We start from the raw sequence: 22,336 nt of genomic DNA on the forward strand, positions 1-22,336 counted from the left end.
GTAAAACATGACAGACAGAAAACTCAGACCTACTGAACTACAGGTTTGCTGTCCAAGGTACATACAAAAAGTTTTGAAAAAGCAGATATATAATTTAGTTTGCAAAGAAAATAGGTATAGGCAAGATTTTGATTATATGATTCTTAGCTCATCTGTAAAAGAATGAAACACTTGAACACTGTGTTATAACAGATCAGAATTTGACCTGAAGACTGGTCAGAAGGAAACAGTGGTTTTCATTTATTCATTTATTTATTTATTTATTTTAAAAGGCAATGTCTGAAAAAACAAACATTACATTTGATTAAAGTTCTCCTATATTCACTTCACAAACCCAGCTTTGTGTACTGCATGCAAGATTAGAAAGTTTGAGAAAATTAAACAAGTGAAAAACTGAAAAAAAATCACAAAGTCTGTTTGGTTAATCCTAAATTCTGCCCAACCTCTCTCATTAATAGGATTAATATATTTGTGAGTAATCTTCAAATTTTGTGCTTCTCTTGTAAGCTATATCCTTTCCCCAAGTTTTTACTACCCTTTATAGCTGTAGATTTTGTAGGGCAGGGACCATCTATGTCACCTTCCAAGCATTCATAGTATTCAAGATGCATCTTTCCTGCATTTACTCTCCACATATGAATCTAGAAGACTTAAACAGAAGATGATGGGCTGGGAAGCAATTCTGGATGAAACAAAAATACCCAATGTAAAAGAAAAAAAGTAGAACCACCACAGAATTTGCTAAAGGAAAGACAAAACTCTTATTACTAGAAGTACCTTAAAAAAAACCCCCCAAAACAAACAACCCAACAAAAACAAAAGGGAAAAATCCATCTCAAAGACTCGGATGGTGTTAAAAGTCCATGATCTCTTATTATAAAATTTCTTGCTCAGACATACCCCAAGATTCAAAAAGCTCTTCTGTGTTCAACTGTTCAAGAACTTCTACTTTCTGATTATCACCTCCTGATAAAACCATGACACATTATTTAATGTTGACATCACGATTCTCAAGAGAATATGTAATCTTTAGAACAATTTGTATTACACACAGAGTAGGATTTCTAGGCAGATGTGGACATCCAAAGCTTAATTCTACCTGGCACACTGCCCACAGTCTGCAACCGTGTCCTAGAATCTCAGCAATGGCCTATCATAGAATATTGTAGACATCTCTATCCAAACACTTAAGACAAATCATCTCGGGCGATTTCAAATTAAAAGCTTGTAAAATATGTAACCTCTCCTAGTTTTTGCAATTAATAGGGTATGTCTGCAATTAGCCTGACTTACAGAATGTTACACTGTTGTCATTAAAAGATGTTTTGTGAAAGTGCTGCTGTTATTATGGAGGCTCAAGAGACCAATCCCTCCTAGAGGGCAAACAGTGGACTAGTAGAAAACAACAGCCATAAATCACATTGTCAGGTAGCAGAGAGAACAGAAGTGAAACACAGGCACATGAAGGCCATTCACTGTAAACACACCACAGCAGAATCCTAGTCAGGATTTACTGAACCTGTAATTAATTAAAGTTTCCTTCAAGCTAAATTTTTAATAAACAAGGATTTGTGCTGACAATGAAGAAATACAACAGCACAATTTTATCAACTCACACTACAACACTTATTAACTCTCATTTTACTGCATTGGGTACTTTCTCAGAGGTTGCCTTTGCTTTAGTTGCAGCTCTTGGAATGATTTTAAATATTTAAAAATACGATAACAGATTCAATATTGGATACACACTGTTCTGAGGCTGTGGCATTTCAAAATTTATGCTATTTTATCATGTATTCTTTAATTCACAATTCCTGTTTGGTTAGATTCAGGCATGTTTAATTTAATTTTTTTATCCCCTGAAGAAATACACTTCAATGAAATATTTCAGGGCATGTGCTGTTAAACTAAAAAAACCAAACAAACTACCCCCAAAACACCCCCCCCCCCCAACAGCTTAAGAGAGACAAATCCTACCAATGCCAAAAGATTACACAGCAGTTACCCAGCTTTGTTGTGAACTCTGGCCTTTAAATGACACTAATGAATAGAGGAACATGTGAGTAGATCGAGTAATTCTGATCTTGTAGTTCTGTTCAGCACAGTATTTCAGGGTTTTACAATTCAAAGACAGTATTTTCTCCTAACTTAGGGTGGTAAGTTGATTGCATTGCATTGTCTTCACAGGGACACATGCAATGTACGAAGACTGGAAGATTTTTGGGAAGCACCATTTCTTAAGGCTAAAATGTTTATGATTTATTCTAAGGACACACCTCTAAGCAAGTGTTTTTTTCCTGTTGGTACCTCACTGTAGCTACAAGTTTGTTTCTGAAGCTACAAAAACAGGACAAATTTTTTGACTGATGCTTACAGAAATAAGATTTATCTTTTTTAGCACAAAGTAGTGTTTTAAAAAATATTTAAGAGTAAGACCTGAACTCTTCTATAATATTATGTATTAAAAATGGTAATTTTCTTAAACAGAAATGTGTATGTTAAGACTGAACTTAAAGAACTAGATGAGTGATAACTACAAAATTCTCTAAGCATTCAGATACCTTTAAGGCAAGTGTGAACTTAGAGATAGTATCTAGTCACTTACTCAACCATACATCACTTGTGAATCAAAAAGGCATTCTTCAGCAGGCTTATCACTATCTTATAACCAACCATTAAGCCCAGAGATCCATAAATTCAACCTGTAAAACCTCTTTATTATTTCCCTGCCCCCAACAAAACAATCTAAATGGCACCATGAAGAGGCTTCAAAAGAACACATTACAATGTTTAATAATGTAAAAGTTGCAATAAAAAGAGCTAAAGCACTTACTACATATTTAACAAGAATGCTACTTCTTGTGGCATGATACTGAGTTTATCTGAGTTTGGTCCTTAACTCAGAAATAGAGCCTTTGGCTAAAATAGAGGTTCCCTATGCAGTCATGCCAGTAACTGTAACCTCTGCAGCTTATTTTCTTTACATGTAGATTGCGTATTCTACTGTAGTGTGAGGGCAGAACGTCTAAATTCTCCAGAGTGCAAAGTCATCTTCAAATAGATGATTCTACAGGTGCAAGCATCATGAACTGACAATTACCTTCGAGGACTGCACTGTGTGTCCAGCATATGACTGGAATAAGGGAATGTAAAGTTACGGCTTTACAAATGGTATGTGATTACCAGAAAGAATGGTTAAACTCAGTGATACTTGTTCTAAAGATCAAGAAATTGAAAGTTCAGCCTTGATCTTAAAAAATACAGCCTCCTTCCATATACGATATGCTAAACCAAGATAACCAAAGTTCACATTGCCTCTTACATTCCGTGATATACAAGTGCTCATGTGCCATGAGAAGTTTTGAAACAATGGGACAAGCTCTTTGTACAAAAGGCTTTTTTTCCCCCTATACTTACAGAGCTTTCTTCCCCTTATCTTCTGTTCTATACCACAAATAAAATGGTGTTTATGATACACTACATTAGATTTACTTCTTTATTTTCTCTCATCCTTATAAGTCTCAGAGCACTTGATATTTACAAGTCACTTTAAGCTACATCAGAATTGAGTATAAACCATAGTAGGAGGTTAATAGCATAAGACAGCACCACTGGACATATTTAGCCACAAATGCTGTGCCCTATTCAAACTGAAAGCTGACTTCACAGGGAAGACTACTACTTAAATCTGGTTCTTCCTACTGCTTCCAACTTAAGCATATTTATCATCATAGAAGAACCACATGATCTTCTGTGAGCACAATTAATAATAAAAAAGAAAGTTTTACATTTCACCCAAATGCCTTAAACTAGCTCTAAATTCTTGGAAACCTATCCAACTTGCTATTGTGTCTTCCTTCCATCATCTAAAATACCACTCTGCTTTCCCTTGTGGATAGCTGAAGGCCTTTAAATTGTTATTCATATCTCAAGGGGTGAAACTGGAAATTTTCATTTCTCCCCCTTACTGCCAAAATTGTCTACCATTGTTATTTTAGCAAAGGAATGAAGTAGTCTCTCTTTTGAAGCTTCACATGGTAAAAAAACCCTACACAAATACTATAGCAGCAAAGATATCTAAGCAGGATGTCTCAATGACTCATCCGAAACAGGCTGACCAGATTTGCAGCCAATCTGGTGCTCACAATTCCAGCTGTTATTTCATAATATTATTGTGGAAAACCCTAAAGTTGCTGGCAAAGAAAACCGAAATGGACTGGGAAGAGAGGATATGCCAAGGTAATGATTGGTGAGCCTTTTATTTACCACAGCGCTCAGAAGTCCTTTTGTAATACTAAAGAAGTGTCACTAACCGAAACTATGTGCAAGGTATTGCCTAGTATCAATTTATGATAAAAGAATTGGAACAGATGTCTTCCCCACCCCTCACTGTCAAGCAAATAGTTCTGTGGGCAAGTCTAAAGAACTGGGACACAGGATCTGATGCTTGGGTACCTTAGAAGGTGCAACAGAAAATACCTATTCATAAAAGCAAATAATTTCACCAGTGCTGAAAGATTTAGTATTTGCTAATATTTCAGGATTCCTGACAACGTTATGGCAATAATTACATAGATCCATCTTACCTAAAAGAGCAACTTAAGTTTTATCAAATGAAACTTCAGCTGTTGTCTCTTTCTGCTATGAAATACCATCTTGCCTTATGGGACACCTGTCATTGCTTAACTCTTTTCCTCCAAAATTCTCCTTCATCAGTTTTAAGATTAATCTTTCCTCAGAAATCCTTTGTCCCTCTTTCACAGGCCTGTATAGAGCAAGCTGCAATACTGTGTTTTACCATGAACAACCTGCTGGCCAACTACTGTGGGATAATGCATTCCTCAAAATCCATTAAGATCTTCACTGTCTGATGTCCAGTTAATTTCAGGGACAATTATGTTCTTCCACCAGCCCAGACCATTCTAACCTCTGTTAGCCCAGTGTCGTGGTTTAACCGCAGCCAGCAACTAAGCACCACGCAGCTGCTCACTCACTCACTCACCACATCACCAGTGGGATGGGGGAGAAAATCGGGAAAAGAAGTAAAACTTGTGGGTTGAGATAAGAACGGTTTAATAGAACAGAAAAGAAGAAACTAATAATGATAATGATAACACTAATAAAATAGCAACAGTAATAATAAAGATGCGCAGGGCAATTGCTCACCACCCACTGACTGACACCCATCCAGTCCCCCAGAGGCGATTCCCCCCCACACTCCCCAGTTCCTATACGAAATGGGATGTCCCATGGTATGGAATACACCGTTGGCCAGTTTGGGTCAGGTGCCCTGGCTGTGTTCTGTGCCAACTTCTTGTGCCCCTCCAGCTTTCTTGCTGGCTGGGCATGAGAAGCTGAAAAATCCTTGACTTTAGTATAAACATTACTTAGCAACAACTGAAAACATCAGTGTTATCAACATTCTTCACATACTGAACTCAAAACATAGCACTGTACCAGCTACTAGGAAGACAGTTAACTCTATCCCAGCTGAAACCAGCACACCCAGAGGCTGAAGTGACCTTTCTCACTCCAAAGCAGGTAACAACATTTAGTTCCCCAATCCTGTCTCCTGGCAAGTTAGCTGTCCAGCACAAAACTCTTCTCATTTACTTCCTGATAAACCATGATACACTAACAGAACAACAGGTGAATCCTGGAATTGTCAGTTTAATTCCAAACAGGTCTGTGCAACATTGAGACCACAGGTGCCCAGAGACTTGGCTTTTGGCCATGTAAAATTAATCTCAATCAAGGAACAAACATATGTTCTTACGCAGTCTAACCACAATCTTCTTATTTAAGTTTATGCCTTGTGCCAGAGCATAAGGGCAGAATGGTCCCTGAATGAGTATTATTAAGGTTAACATGTGCAAAAGCAGTCTCCTGTAATGCCATAGGTTATCAGAAGATGGAATTGTCACAAGATCAGATCAGCACTAATGTACTCATAGCAAGAACATATATTGAAAACAAATTCTAGGCAGGAGAAAATCACCTGGCCTGTATTTTATGTGATATATTTTCAGTGCACAAGTGTTATTTATGCCAATAAATTAGTAGTAAACTTTTTTTGCAGGTATAAGGACAATTAGAATGTGAAAGTTTTGTTGGGGTTTTTTTGTGGTTTTTTTTTTTTTTTTTTTAACTTTAGTTTAGTCATGAGCTTGCTCGTCTCTGATTAAGAGGCATCTAGGAAAAAAAAAATGTGCAGAAGGTAAAGACCATATCAGCAGTGACACTTGTTTAAAGCATACTGTTGCAGCTCTCAGAAGATGAGGCATTAAAGCAGAATAGAGAACTGAACCTATCTAAAGTGATCACATGGTATCCAAATTCTTTAAGTTGTTGAGCAGGCATTTGTGGGAGGACAACAGGAAGGTGAAGTCCTGAAAATCTGACTATTCCTGCAGATGGAAAAATTTGAGCCAGTCTGTCAAGTGCATTAATTAACAAATACCCCAAAATAAGCACACACAATTTAATTTAGGAAGACATGTGAGCATGTTATTGAGGTCAACAGACTTTTAGGGCTTGAAAACACACCAAGTTAATTGAACAACAGGAAGCTATTAGCACATTAGAGCATGCTATTCTTTTTTTGCCATGTCCTGTAACTGCATCAATTACCTCAGAATACGTTTAATCAAGTGCAATTAAGCACCATATCATTTTAATGTTATTACAAGAAATTCAATAAATATTTAAAGAGAAATTTAAAAATGCTTGGCCGAATCCTGAAAATCCATTTAAGCATCTGAAATATGAGGCCAAGGGAAAAGAAAAAACTAAGTTTTCCTTGTTTTGTTCCCGCAAGGTACCAAGGATTGAAACTTCAGACAAGTCAGGCTTGTCAACTTAAGAAATGGAGTAAGAACACACATATTAAGAGACTGGCCAAGAAAATGAAAAGACAGAAAAGGAAGTGCTTGAAAAAAAGAAAACCAACAAAGTAACACTGTCATTAAAGAAAATGAGACTAGGTGATATCAACTGACATACTGACCAACTGAAGAGAAATTGCCTGTGCAAGCAAGATGTATTAAATATTAGATCAATGACATACTGATGCACATAAGTGTGAAGAAAGAATTCACCAGTACTGGAAGCATATATCTGGTGTACAAGCAGTCTAGTCATGAACTTCTAGCATGGACTACACTACAAGCAAAGCTCAAGCAAGGAACCTGTTACTAAGTTTTGTTCAGGCAACACTAGTCTGTATCATAATATAAATGTACTCCGTGTCATCCCCTTTTTGTCCAGTTTCCTAACAAATCTATACAAGACAGTGAACTTTTTGTTCTTTTAAAACAATCAGAGAAAAAGCACAAGCCTGCACAGAAACATTCAGGAACAGGGGATTTTTTGGGTATTTTTTGGCTAGCACAAAAGAAAAAAAGAAAAGCTTCTGGAATTACAAAATGGATGTCAACCATTACCTTTTTGTTGGTATAAGAACCAGTTTCATGGAGAATGGCAACTCTAAATGGCGGCCACCAAGTGTGGAATTCTTTTACCCACTGATGCATCACAGTAGCTGGACAAACAATCACTGTTGGACCCAATCCATGGTACCTAAAATAAAGTATTCAAGAAAAAACCAAATATTTAACATGAAATAAATACTCCATATTAAGTGGCTCATTAAAATACACACATATTAAAATGATACACTTCATAGTTCAAGTGGAATATGAGTGCTATGGAAATTAATTGGCATTGTTTTTCTGGAAGTCTGCTTTTTAAAGGAAGATGAAAGGTGTACTGCTGTAAGAACCCATCCACTGAACAGTTAATGGATGCATCTATCAAGATAAACACAGAAATAGAAAAGCTCCAAACAATAAGGCATAAGGGAACTTCCTTCTGTGGTAATACAAATCAGGTTTGGGTGACTGCTGTTTCTATAAGAGAAAAGAAATCATTAACAAACAACTATTTTATTACTTCTATTAAAAAGAATGTGTAGCTAGAGTCTCACAAATGGACTTACACACAGGTGTTCTGCTTCATGTTGGTAATATACTGTACAATTATCGGATAAGACAAGGACTCCAAAGCAGCAGAATGTATCATCCATGGAGGTTGAGGTCTGAGCTGGGCTTAAACTGTCTCATAAGTTTCTTATTCATAATCATATGATTGTTTCTGAGAATTACTGAGGACATTTGAAACAAAGTCCTTCTGTATTAAGTTCAGAGCTACTCATAAGGTTAAGAAGAGAAAAATCTCTTGCACAACAGCCAAACAAGAAACACTACCATCACAAACAGATACCAACAATCATACAGGAAATACACTAAGTAGTGGTTACTAGTAGTTATTTTTCAAATATATTTGCTCTTTAAAAAACAGAACAAAATGACTTTGCAAACAAAGGCAATAGCTACAGTTACCACAGTGATCTGTGTCTGGATGACTATGTACTATTCAAGTGGTAATAAATACACAATTGAAAAGATCACAGTATACCTTCAACATCATACGCATACAGCAATAAATAAGGATTTCCCAGACACCAGCAATACCCTGCTTTAAAAAAAACCTGTTAATGCCTTCAGAAACTGCTGACATTAAGAAATAATACTCTTTATTAAAAGCTTATACATATGCAGAATAACGTGGATGTTACTGATCTCTTTCATTATGAAAAAATTCTATATAACAACCTTACATAGACTAATTAAAAAAATCCCAGCAATCCAAGGGGAAGTTAGAAGTTGGAGATGCAAAAAATAGCTTAAAACTATGCTACAAATCCAAATAACCACTGCCACTGCTCTTAAAAATATCTAAAGCCAACTTTCCCAGAACAGGTTAGTTTCTCATTCTTCATGGGCAGTAACAAGTTACCTCTATTTATTCCCCCGGTCTGTATCAAACAAGCTCACATGCTGGGTTTATCCATTCCCCCCGCCCCCCCTACCTCAGCTTACACAAAGAGTTCACACTTCCTTTGATCAATTTTCAGAAAATCTACTCCCCTTTCACTCGGTTGTGTGAAACCTCTTCTGTCTAATCTGGCTCTAACCACTTTCCACCAGCCAACATTTTATTCTTCTCTTGAGAGCTTTTATTTATATAAAAGAGTCATCTAACTTCTTCCAGTCTGTGCTGTTTCACAAAACTAAACAAAGCACTTACTCCTGCTTGCTACACTTAGGAGGCATCCTTCATTCTCCTGATCACTGCAACAGATTTGCTCTGCTGCCCATCCAATTTATATTTGTTTTCCTTGAACAAAGGTGACACTAATAACATTCCAAACCAAAGTCTTACTGGTGCCTTGCACCAAAATACTAATATTGCCCTGTTCCTACCCCAAATATATTGTCATAATGTATTCTGTCCCTTTTTCACAGTTGCATTGTACTAATAGCTTATGGTCAATATCATATACGATCAATATATCCAAATCTCTTTCTCCTTCTGTTGCTTCTGGTTTATAAAACCCAAATTCACAGCAAGTATCCTTTATTAGTTCTTATTTAATTGCATGTGATTGGAATTGCAAATAAGATCTATTCCTGCAACTTACTACCAAGAAAAAGGAAGCTGTAGTTATACTATATTTATAATCTTTTAAGTACTCAGAAAATCAGCACAGGAAAACATGTTGCATTATAACCAACTCTACTGCCAAGCACTGGCAAATCATGCCTTCAAAATGACACTGAAATGACAACTAAATCCTAGTGAAAATAAAAGGACAGGGCAGCAAGAGCAATACAAATTTTCTGGGGCAATGGATTTTTATTTATGTAAGCGCCATGGAAATTAATCTCTCTGCCTCTCATAGCAGAGATTGAGCCTTAATGTTTAATGTGTATGATTATATCTCAGTATCTTGAAGTGCACAAATGAGTAAATAATCAGTGTATAAACTTTGTGGCAGCATTTCTGATCTGATCTCTCAAATAAATGAAGGAAAGTCTGTAGTGAAAGGTAACATCTTTGTTAAAAAAAAAAATGTATTTGGAAAGAAGCAAACTTGTGGACCCCCAAGCTCTTCAACATGTTTCAACAACAGATTTCAACCTAGATACAGGCTAGAAATGGGTTACTTGAAGTTTGCTGCTGCTTTTTTTTTTTCTTGTGAAGGGACCACTGGTCTGAGAGCTTATTCACTTATTCCAACTATCTCAGCTTGTCTAATGAAAGATCTTTCCCCCTCTATAGATCTTGCTTCCCGTATATCCTTACACCACCATAGCTGCAACACTTCTACTGATACCTCACATGACATTTGGCTTTCTGCAGCTGTATGGCTCAGTAACTGTTAAAAGCGAGACAACATTTTAATTTTTGTAATCATTATACTCCATGTAACAAGTAGTTCCTTGCTTCAGCTAGTCTTCAGGCTCCTTCAAAATCAGAAAAGCACTGGAATCAGAAGTGGCTTACAAAAGGAAATTTCTACTCCCCTTATTTTAAAGAACACTTTTTCCAGAAAATTTCACTGATAGAAAATAAAGCTGAGTATTTTGAATATCAACAAAAGTGACCTTTTTGTGTTAATATTCAAGTGCCTCCAAATACAACAACCTTTGCAAGTCTGCACAGGAACGACAGTATTATCTCCATTTTACAGAATGCCAGTTGAGGCTGGGAAAGCCCGCAGTGCCAGACTCATACAGTAGTACGCTAGCTCCACCTACACTTCAAGGTAATTACATACGAGCTAGGCTGGAAGACATTTAAACATGCTGACAACACAACTATGTCCACTCTTAATGCCTGCTTCTCAGCTGGACTAACCAGAAGGTCTTCTGCTTACTAGACTATGTGGCTTTCAGATAGAAGCTAGTTAGATGGTGCTAGTGCCTTCCTAGTGCAGACTGCGGATGGGGAAAATACTTGACTATGAGAACATCAAGTTGTTTAGACCCTCAGTCTTACAGCACACAAGCAAAATCAGAGTAAGTTTCACCAAAAAATTAAACCTTGTTTCCTCCCATGGAATTACTATCCTAGACTCAGTGACATGCACCAGCCACAAAATGAAACCGAACACATTATCTTACATGCAGAAAGAACATTGCTACTTAGGTGTGCAATTATATTTTGGCCTTTTCAAAGTTTTATTGTAGTTTTACTGCAGTATCTTAGGCTGTAACCATGTAACAATGTCAAGAGATGTTCCTGAAGGATTTCCATCAACTCAGTGGTCCTCCAGCTGAGGCAGGGAACATACCTACACAAAATAATCTGTACAGTAGTATCCTTAAATCAGGCAGCAATAAAGTAAATCAACCTGGAGCTTTTCTATACAAAGGCTACAGTAGGAAGCAACTGAAGAAAAGACATTCTCTTTAAAGCATTATTTTACAATTCATGTACATGCTGAACATAATTTAAATATGCCTCTATATAAAGTTAATTATTTTTGTTTAGTATAGTATTATGGTATTCGCTTAATTGCATGTAGTAATTTACATCAGGTAAACAGGCCAACAGAACTAGAAAAATCAAGTATTATTCACACGTGCATTTTAAATCCAAGAACACTAAGAAGTATCTTTTCTGGTAATTTCACCTATGAAGAAGGAATTTTAAAGCATTGTTCAGTAACAATAAACCATAAAAGGTCTTGTAATAAAGGTCAGTCACTCTAACATAGTTTTGAAAAGCAACAACAACAACAAAAAAGCAGATGGAAATTCCTCAGTGTAAGTTATTGGTTTTACTATTACTACTCTTTTTTTGGCATGGATAATTCCCTGCCGATCAGAAACTCTAATTTTCATTGCAAATCAGCTTGCTACTTCCTGTAAAGCATTCACCTGGTGGCTTGCCAGAACAAATATTTTAATGTAAAATTTAATAAATGGAACTAAAGGTATTACATCTAATTTAAAATTCCATATTGTGTAAACTATTGATATTAATGTAATTGAGTTTGTAAACAATCCATTTGTGGAAGCTAACCTTAGACACTGTATTGACCCAAAATATCTAGTGCGGCTCATCTGCAAAATGAAGCATCAATGCCTGGAATTCATTAAAAGTGTTACATGTTTAATTTTTCCTGCCCTACAGCTCCATTGTCTCGTAAAATTTTTCCTTTGATGTCCCCCACTAAAAGAATTAAAGGAATATTGTAATTGAAATGTCATTAATAATTCACAGGACCCTCCTCCACCAGCAATACATCTGATGAAATATTAATTGAGCTCCACAGACTGACAGTCTGCAGAGGAGCACTTGCCTGTAATTTGAACCACGAGTCCTGATCTTGCTGTAGCTCAGACCTGCCAAGAAGGCAATTATCTGGATGGTCTTGCCCAATCCCATCTCATCTCCCAGAATTCCTCCTGCCTGCTGGCAGTGCAATTCCCAGAGCCACCTAACACCTGTTTGCTGGTACCTAAAACAAGGAAAAAGAAGATGGCAAATGTTTGATAATACAGATCATAACAGAAAGTACTCATGAATTAATCATTTGGCAAGGTTCTTACACTAGTTACAGTAACATGCTGGATCTGTGTTTTACATGAGTGCTGTATTTACTAAGTCATACATTTTTGATGGACTCAGACATTACATGTGACTTTCATTCTTTATGCAACACTAAACCATTTCTAATTAAACTGATAGTCATGGTAATTAGAGGGTATTTTATTTAATGTATATTTTAAGTGTTAAAAGCAACTTGGAAAGCTACTCTAACAAAGCATTATCTTTTCAGAAAAGACAACATGTAAGGGTCTAGTAAATAATATTATTTGGAACATATGCCCCGAACTGAAGGAAAAGTTTGACTTGTAAGAGGTACACACTTTATACTCCACTGTGAAAAGTGATCACATCTGCCAAAGCATGCTTTCTTTTTACATAAATCCATTTAATAACATTTAGTCTCTTTCAGTGAAGAAAAAAGTCAACAAGGCAAAATGTTTTGGAAGGCAAAACAACAGAAACTATTCCAGCAAATGGGATGCAGCGGAGCATTATTACATGAGAGTATCGGGGCAGTTTCTACTCCCAGTCATTCACTGGAAATTGTATAAGCAACAATATAAAATACATTCTAATTAAAAGAAGTAGACTAGAAAGCAAGGCTTACGATAGCAAGCTAAAAAGGTAGAGGTAAGATGCTGGACTGAGAATCACTTTAGGACATGCTTTTTTATAATGATATAAAATAGTGAGACCAGTAGGAATAAAACACCACATGTGTGGGTTAAATTGAAAACAGAACAAAGAAATGAAGAAACAGTATATTTAAATTGCATTTTAATCAAAATAAAATACATGTTTCAGCACTTCTGTGTCTTGTAACTTGGAGGAAGAACAAGGTTACTGATATCGTTTTCCTGATGGCATGCATTCCTGGAGTGCAGAGCACAGCAAAGAGCAAAACTTTTTTTTTTTTTTTTTTTTTTTTTTTTTTTTTGTAAAATATGGATTGTTCATTTCAGGGCACTGTCTTGTGTGCATTTCAAAATCCTGTTTCATTCTTTGAACAAATAATATTTAGGACTACTGACAGCTAACAACACTAGTGTCTACAAAGTACTATTAAAAATCAATTTATGATGAGTTCTGTATGGATTTAGAGACTGCTAAACAGAGACAAACAAACGGCTTGAGTAGTTAGATGATCAAAGAACACATCTAAAGGTTCAGACATCATGCTATCTGCTGGTGTCTCACATGCATTATACCAAGAAGCCCTTAGAAAATCCCCTTTTATTAGAAATTAATTCACCTTAAAAATGCAGCAATCTAAAGAGAACTATGAAACAGCTTGCAGGATTAGCTATAATTGGGGTAAGATGCTACCATTACTACATTTTATGAAGACAAAACATTTTCTAACAGAAATATTAAAGAATTGGAGAACCCTAATTCCAGTCAGAAGCTGCTCCCCCAGACTAATGTTGAGCATGTCTCTTCAGAAGACAATCACTCAAGAACTTCCTGACATTATTTTGTATTATTTCTTAGGATTACATCCAGTGCTTAAAAGCTAGCTGCATTTGTAAGCATCTTTCTCACTCCCTTCTCCCGAGAAAGTTTCACAGTAGATAATTAAGTTTGTGAAAAACTCTGCTCCAAGGTTATTTAAAAATGGAAAAGATGCAGGTGTTTTCTTTGTATAATCATATAAATATGCAATAATTGCAACTATGCAAAAGTTAAAGTACCCCCCCCCCCCAATAATTTTTTTGTGGTTGTATGGAGAGATAATCAATTCTCTTTAATCTTATGCTTTCATTGCAGCAATTTTTATGTTTTGTTTTTTACTCCAAAAATACTGTAGAAGCAAAATAAAAGTGTTGCCTGGTCTTCCAAAATAGTTATGTTTGAACTGTATTTCACATGAGCTATCATGCTGTGATGCATGCCTCAAAATTCACCACAGTAGCTAGCAGAGTTTAGCTGCATTGTTGCTGAGACAAAATTGCATTTCAGACATATCAGGGAAATCACACACTGAAAGCGATAATGAAGAAATCTGGTTTCTTGTTTACACAGACAGCATTCTCTCACGCTAAGTGCAGACAGTATAAGGCAATGTTTGTAAGTCAGTCTTGCTCACTATATTTGGTTTTGTTCCACAGCAGCACCAATGGTATCCTTGCTGAATGTTCCTTAAAGCAGACAAGTATATAGAAAAGAAACAGACTGTCCACTTTAACAGGCTTACCAAAGAACAAACTTACGGGTCTACAATTTCTCGCGTGAGCTAACTTCTTCGGAATTCAACTCAACTATGCAGGAAGATCACTTACAGTACACTGCTCTACACCTCCTTGGGTCAATATACTTCCATGTTTTGTACTAAACTTGCTCAGAACTCGAAGTTTAATGCCTACTGACTATGGGCCTTCCTACATTGGAGATTTCAGCATTTATGTTACAAGTCAGACGAATCATTCAATTGATCTTTCTAACCACTTAAAAAGTTTTGCCAACTGACTCATGCTTGCAGGGATACCCTTCATTAGTGAGGCTGGTATCTCTAAGATTAATTTTTAGCAGTCTGCTTTATTTCAATTCCCTTTGGGTTGCTCAGACAACACATCGTTCTCAGGATGATTACTTCTGTAGTACCTTTGGATAAACAACTAGAGATCACATATTGGCTGTATGGTCCTGGTAACCAAGTCATTAATTCAATTCCATTCAGATCTAGTGCTTTCCTTCTGAGGAACTGCAGGACAACAGTAATAATTTCTTTGAGGTTAAGACTAAGGGGTCCTGTTGGAAGGGATACCATGCACACCCATTATAAAGCAGGGGTTTCTACTACACTAATTACAAGATTTGAGAAAGTTAATTTTTGAAAGAGATGATGTTTTTCCTGCTGTGCCAAATGTTGCCAACAAAAATGAATTCAAGCCTATTATGCAAGGGAGAGGTTATGGATGAAGTTAACTTGTCAGCTGCTAGCTTGTTTGGGCTGCCTTTTGTAAATAGTTTTTTGAGAAGAACTTGAAAGTGCCACTGGGCACCATGGTCTCAAAAAACTGAAACAGAAAGCAGTCATGTCCAAATCTGTAATCCAGCATTAAATAACTAAAGAATGAGTTGTAGAGTGTTTTCCATCTACTAGAGGAACTAAGAATGTACTTTCCACATTTTAAAATTTTACGGGGCAAAATGTTCAAGACTTTTATAATATGAATTATAAGTAGTTACATTGAGTAGACTTTGAGTAGCTATTTAAAGAAAAAGTTGTCTATAGTTTTTTACTGGCAGAAAATTTCACTCACTCCACCCAATCATAGGAACACCTACATTTCTTGTTTTCATTTATCACAACTTGCCAACACCTTGTTCTTGAAAGTAAACTCATTCTACCACTCCACACCTGAATTAAAAGCAAGCACTTATCAATAAAAGAAAGCATTTATAAAAATAGACAAGGAGAGCTTCTCAATTAGTCATTTAGCTAACAGGCATTCACAATATTCACATCAGGCAGTTATCATCTGTATTTTCATGTAACTACATTTTGTGCTTGTAATAAATTAGTTTCTTTGAGGTTTGATCCTGGAGCCTTCTTTAAATAAATAATCCTACAGAAACAACTGAAGTAAAAGTTGAGGCATTATTCACTGAAGTAAAAGTTACAGCAAAGGGCATCCAGAAATCACTGTGACTATCACTATTAATATTATTAACAGCACACAATATTAAAATAAAATACACTATACGTACTTAAAAAGCTTTTTGAAGAGAAATCCTGGTATTTTGAAACCCTCTTCAAATTCAGCGTCACTTTCTTCAGAAAGTTCCTCAGCTGTGTGACATTCTTTGTCCTTCAAACGTTCTTTTTGCCACCTCCTAGAGTGACACAAGGAGTCAACACTCAATTATTACATAGAAAAGATACTACATGAAAACTACACTGAATTTTCAATCAGGTAAAAACCCAACAAAAATGCATTCTCTGATGTCATGATTTAAATTATAATCCTTTGGAGGAGAGAATTATGCAAGTAAATGCTCAAAATACAAATACCTGACAAATTAAAAGGTGCACGCACTCCTGACTATTTAGTTATATGCATTCAGAGTTTTATAGCTAGTTACAATTTTCTATAGACAGAAATAGTAATACAATGGAATCAACAGTCAACACCATAAAAAAATCTGGCTACCTTAAATTCCTAAACCTCCATTAAAAAAACCCACAAAAATATCAATAAAGCTTAGGTATTCGAAAGGTATTTTATTAATTTAACAAAATGCTTAAATAACTTCCTTCACCTACAGAAATGTGCAGCAGTGTATAATCTTATACAGAAGACTCAGTTGGAAACATCACCATCTTTGGGGTGACGTGCTCTAAATCTGTTGAGCTGTCATTACTAAGAGAATGAGTTTTTTGAGGTTTTGAAATTATGGAGTGATTTGTGGTCTGCAGCCTAATCTTATTTGGACTCTAGGCAGGTTAGAGAATTACCTTCCTGTTCCATTATTTCCCCCCTCTTTTGAAAAAGTCCCAAAGGATCTTCAACATCCAAGGAAATTATGGACTTGTGTTTTAGTGACCCAAAACCATCTACCTGTTATAGTAAAGTGTATGCTACTGCTAGCTGGGTATGTACTAACCAATCAACAGCACTTCACTGACAACTTGGGTTTTGCTGGAATCCTCCCATGAAAGTGCCATTCACTGCAGGCACACTGAATATGGTGTATAAATTGACTGCCTACAGAAATTGGCAAGCTATAAAACAGATGAAAAACATCTTTATGTTCCTGTTCTCGATGCAGCGCAAAAGCAGCCATATTTCATCTCATAAAAAGGCTGAAGGAAGAGACCTGAGAGTCTAGAAGTATCTGAAACTTAAGACACGAAGACTAAAATTGTTCAGGTCCCAAAGAACTATAAATAGTAGCGATAGGATGAAAAGAAGCAAATAGAAAATTCAAACCAAAAAAAGTAAGTTAAGCTGCCTTGTACTGAAATCTACTGCATTAAGCGACAAATGGCCTCCTGAGTGAGATGCTGTCCAGTCTTTTAACTCTACATTAAAGAAACCCCGGAGAATGCACTCTAGAACAGTCCTGCAGTAACTGGATGGAGGAGGACTTAACAGGATGCAACAGTTTTCCAGTACACTTCCAGTTTCTGAATGACAAACGTTACAGGCGAGTGAATAGTCCATTTGCCTCCTGATAACATTTACCATTTACCCATTACACAAATGACTTCTTGTTAGCTTAGGTTGCCTCTGGAGCAGCAAAAAAAATGGCAGGATAATGGATGAACAGAGTTCTAAAAAAATCCAAAGTAAAACCCCCAACCCCTTCCCCAAAACACACTCCATATTCTTGGAAAAAGGATTTCTGAACTATTTCTGAACTGAGGAAATTCACATTTTCCTCTCTTTTTTTAAAAAAAATGTTTTAAAGTTATTTATCCTGATTTTTCTGTAAAGCTCTGCATTGCTTTCAAGCATTCAAGATAAACTGCATCTAGAGGTTGACATGCAAACTGTATGTTATTTCCAGCCTTGCTATGCAAAGTCCACTGTGTTTTAAGCTTATGGGCCGAGTGCCTTATGTTTTCAAAGCTACTAGCCCAATTTTATCCATGTCAGGAAAAAGATGCATAATCATAAAATTTTGAGTTAATTTCTGGCCCAAAGTTGACAATAGCATCAGTTATGGAAACATAACTTAAACAGTTTCATTATCTTGATTTATATCCTGACCTAACTAGCCAAAAGGAGGGAGACAGAAGTCACTGTTAAAATTTTTCCTCAAACAACTGCCCATAAGACAGCTACCATCCCTGACATTTTGGATTTCCAAGCTGGCAAACAAACCAGAAGACACTATAAAACATCTCAAGCGTTGCTCCAAGTCTTTAAGACTTCAGCCATGCTGCTATCTAGCTCAGTCATGTTAAGAGCAGACACGACTGGCACGGGGTCATGTACAGTACCGTAACTTCTTCCAGCCTGATACGAGAAGTGTCTTCTCCACCAGAGAAAAATCCTGTCAGCTAAAACTGTTTAAAATAAAATTTGATTCAAGTTTTCTATCTTGAACACATTAGTGAATGAAAAACCAACCAACCAACCAGGCAACGAAGGTCTAGTGTTCCCCTTGTATTTTTTGACTACATAAGCAATTCTGGGGGCAATTAAACCAATGATGCCTGTTCCTAAGGACAGTACTCTGCATTCTGTGGTATGAAATAAGGTGAAAATACTAGCAGAGACTCTTCTTGCTGTTAGGTCATTCAAAATCATCTTCCACAGGATCTGCAAACTCATAACAAGACTTAAAGTCAAGCTGTGTTTTCTCCAGTAGGCAGCATTAATGGAGTTTCTCTTGTTTTCCTGACCACTTAGTTCAGTGAAACTTGTTGGAACTTCCTCTTAAAGGCTTCTGCATCTCTGGCAAATTTGTTTAAAACAAACTTGAGTTAGGAACAAGAGAACAGGGAAGAAGTTCAACACTTCATGTACAACTAACACAATCATACGCCCTTTCTCATGAAAGCAAGCTAATTACGACAGGTTTCTAGATCAGATTTTCACCAGTATCTTTTGAGAAAATACTTACAGTCTGCCTTTCTGGAACCAGTCACAAACTTGGAACCGTGGTATTGTTTTATTAAGTGAAAATAAACACCACCACCTCCAAATATACACCTTGCAATAACTGCCAAAACCGACCGCACTGAAAAACTGACTACGACAATACAATGCTGGACACGTTGAGAAAGCCAGCTTCACTGGAATATATTTTGATCTCAAGTCAGGAAGTCTTCAGAAGCAAAAATTGTGATGGAGAGAAAAAGCAGCATATACAGGGGAAAACTCCAAGATGGACAAAAATAGTCTTCAGTTTTCTGATTAAAAACTGATGAGTGCCAATGTTATTATTGGATTGTTCTTATTTCATTATATGAAATCATGTATCCAGTTAAGTAGTAAAAAAAGAACTTACTAAAAATATATAAAGTGTCAAAGTCTCCCCCACAGATACTTTTTATATATCTATCCTAACACAGGAATGGAAATCTCTATCCTAGACTAGCAGTGTGTTAAATGTTTGATTTAAGACAATAACATTCATGCTCTGGAGTCTAGCAGACAGATACGATACATTCTAGAGGCACAGCATAAAAATGCATTTATTTTTGTTCAGTACTACAATGTTGGGCTATGAGGCACAGATGGTCAATTATTCTGAGTTCCAGAAAGATCAATGATTCAAATTGACAAATGCTGACAGTCATTGTTTCAGACTGTGTCATTACTGGAACTGAGACATGTCAGAACTTGATTATTTTAACTGACTGGGTTATGACAAGACTCAAACCAAGAAAGAAAACTCCTACTTACCACAGTAAAATCAAAACAATTGTAGATTACAAAGCTTCCAAAGTGACAGCTAGGTAAAGAGTCCATATTAAACTCAAGCAGGGCAATAATTTGTACAAGAGTTTGCTTCTAATTCTATATTCCAATAGGAATCACCACTAGCCAACACTGGAGCTTCAGTCTCCCCTGGGAAGAAACAGATTGCCCTCTAGTGTACATTAGAAAAAGTGATCCAGAAACAATCAAGAATAAACATTTCTGAGATTAGCTCGTAGCTGTCCAGGAATTTAGGCACTTTACCTTAATGTAACTACTATATTTTCTGCAAGAAGTGTGACCAATGTTGGGATTTCTCTTAAAATTATTAGATATCTAGAAAATGCGTATGTCTAGAATTTGAGCTAATAAATCCCATACTTAATTTTTCTAAAGAAAAGTGTATTTTATATACACTGTATACACTTTACTGAAGTGTGTAATTAGGAAAGCTGTACTATTGAAGGCTCTGGCACTACATCTCTTCCAAATGTCTGGAGTTTTTTTTGCCCTCAATTACCAGTTTAAAGAAAAAGCAGCAATTTGTTGTTACCACTAACAACTTTCAAAGTTTGAAGAAGCTATTCAGTTTTTGAAAGCCTGTGAACTTACTGGAAGACATTGTATTAAGATATTCTACACTAAAACATCATCATTTTCTTTAAAAAAGTGTAAATATCTAAATGGCTGAAGCAATGGGAGGACAAACGCTATTCGTTAGACCAGATCAGTCACTTGGTCAGTCTGGTCTTGTACCTTTCTCCAGAAGTCAAACTGTAGAATGAGAAACAGCAGTAGCTCAAAGTTGACTTAACTACATGGTAACTCCTGACTGACCATTTGGTCAATATATTCCTTATGCACCTCAGTTAGACATCATTAGTATGCCTAAACAATCAGAAAATACAGGTTTTACTGTATCACCAAGGTCTCTTGAAAATAAAAGCATGACCTTTGAGAAATCTATTTTATGTTGTCCATGCTTACTGACATACAGTATTATCCTGAAAGTGCAGTATAAAAGCTATATATCATACAATTAAAACTTTCATCTAAATAATGTATTCAGATACTAAGCCCATTTCCCACTTATTGCAATACCCTAGAAAGAAATTCTGCAGCCAAAACAGTAATGAGCACAATTTGATTTTTTTAAAAAATACAGTCAGGAACCAAACTGAGTGTTTAATATAGTTTGCATTTGTGAAGCACAATATGTTTTCTGTTTTATACAGCTAAGAATCCCTTACAGATTATTCTAATTTGCTAAATTGAAGCATTCAGCATTACTTTTCTGATCTAACTTTTTATGGTCTTGGGTGGATTTAATTGGTACGTCCTAACAGATGAAATACATGCAGTTAGTACCGCAAGTCTCCACAAGCAAATCAAGACTGATGTAGACAATTACACACTTGAGCTTAGAATGAAAGGTGTACTTGGCGAGTGAGCCAAAATATATCTTCATTTGTGTCTTGGCTTTGTCATTTTAAAGAGCAGTTAGGATGCTCTAAGAAAGTATCTTTCAGGAAAGGTAATATTTAATCCTTTTTAAATTTATAAATCTGAAACATCAAGATATTCAGTGACTCGGATATTTCAAAGAGAGCTAGCACATGAAAACTGACCTGATTTGAGAAAACCAACTTATTTTTAAGCAAATTTTATTTTTTGGTTTGGTTCTTTGTATCAACTGCTTTGTTGCACTGATAGCCACAACTTCCAGGTACTCAGCTGCTTGGATGTCACTTGGGAGGCACGGAAAGAAGTAGCTTTCCTAGCCTTGCCTTTGAGCACTTGACAGCAATTAAAGAATTCAAACAACTGTACTCCACAAACTATACAGAATACACAAGATAACACAGATATAGCACTTATCTCCCATAACATGACATGCAATTCCTTCCTTGAAGCAGCACGCAGATACATACCGACAAATGTTATGGGAGTAGTGACCATAAGACTGCTAATTTTTTGTTTTGACTCCAAGCTATTACCTTATGCAGATACTGTATTAGTTATGTCAATAGTGTAACACATTAACTACATATATTATAAGCAGCAAAAATTCCTTGGTTATGCTCAAAACATTAATATGCAAAAAAATCTTGATAAGCTGCAGTTTCCAAATCTGCAAAGTCTTGAGAATAATACAAGAAAACCATGCAGCAGTTTTCTTGTTGAGAACAAAGAAAATGTTTATATCCTATGCATTTAATCTGCATACAAGGTTACTTTTATTTTGTGATCCTAAGTAAAAGCAGCCAAAACCAGGTGCATTTTCACTCATTCCATATCTTCAAAGAAACTGGCTCTGCCATGACCTGACCATTCCACAGGACAGGAGGCAACAGGTTAAGATTCCACCAGCACCAATTTTGAACACTTCTAGACCAAGATGGTCACTGCTGAGTATGACAAAATATACATTGATAACATACCTGTTGATGGCGATCAAGTCTCTGAGACATTCAGCACCACCCTAGAGACTGATTGCC

General features: G+C 36.2%; 1 protein-coding gene across 1 annotated transcript in view; it reads right to left on the reverse strand.

The window, feature by feature from the left end:
- The window catches only part of ERCC6 (ERCC excision repair 6, chromatin remodeling factor), a 48,871-nt gene that overhangs the window by 15,030 nt on the left and 11,505 nt on the right, over positions 1 to 22,336 (reverse strand). The window contains exons 5-7 of the mRNA XM_009912010.2: positions 16,174 to 16,299; positions 12,212 to 12,370; positions 7,443 to 7,578 (exon numbers count right to left, since the gene is read on the reverse strand). Coding sequence (XP_009910312.2) covers positions 7,443 to 7,578; positions 12,212 to 12,370; positions 16,174 to 16,299 — 421 coding nt within the window. The remainder of the gene's footprint in view (positions 1 to 7,442; positions 7,579 to 12,211; positions 12,371 to 16,173; positions 16,300 to 22,336) is intronic.

Source organism: Haliaeetus albicilla, chromosome 11 (genome assembly GCF_947461875.1).
Source record: "Haliaeetus albicilla chromosome 11, bHalAlb1.1, whole genome shotgun sequence".
NCBI lineage: Eukaryota > Metazoa > Chordata > Aves > Accipitriformes > Accipitridae > Haliaeetus > Haliaeetus albicilla.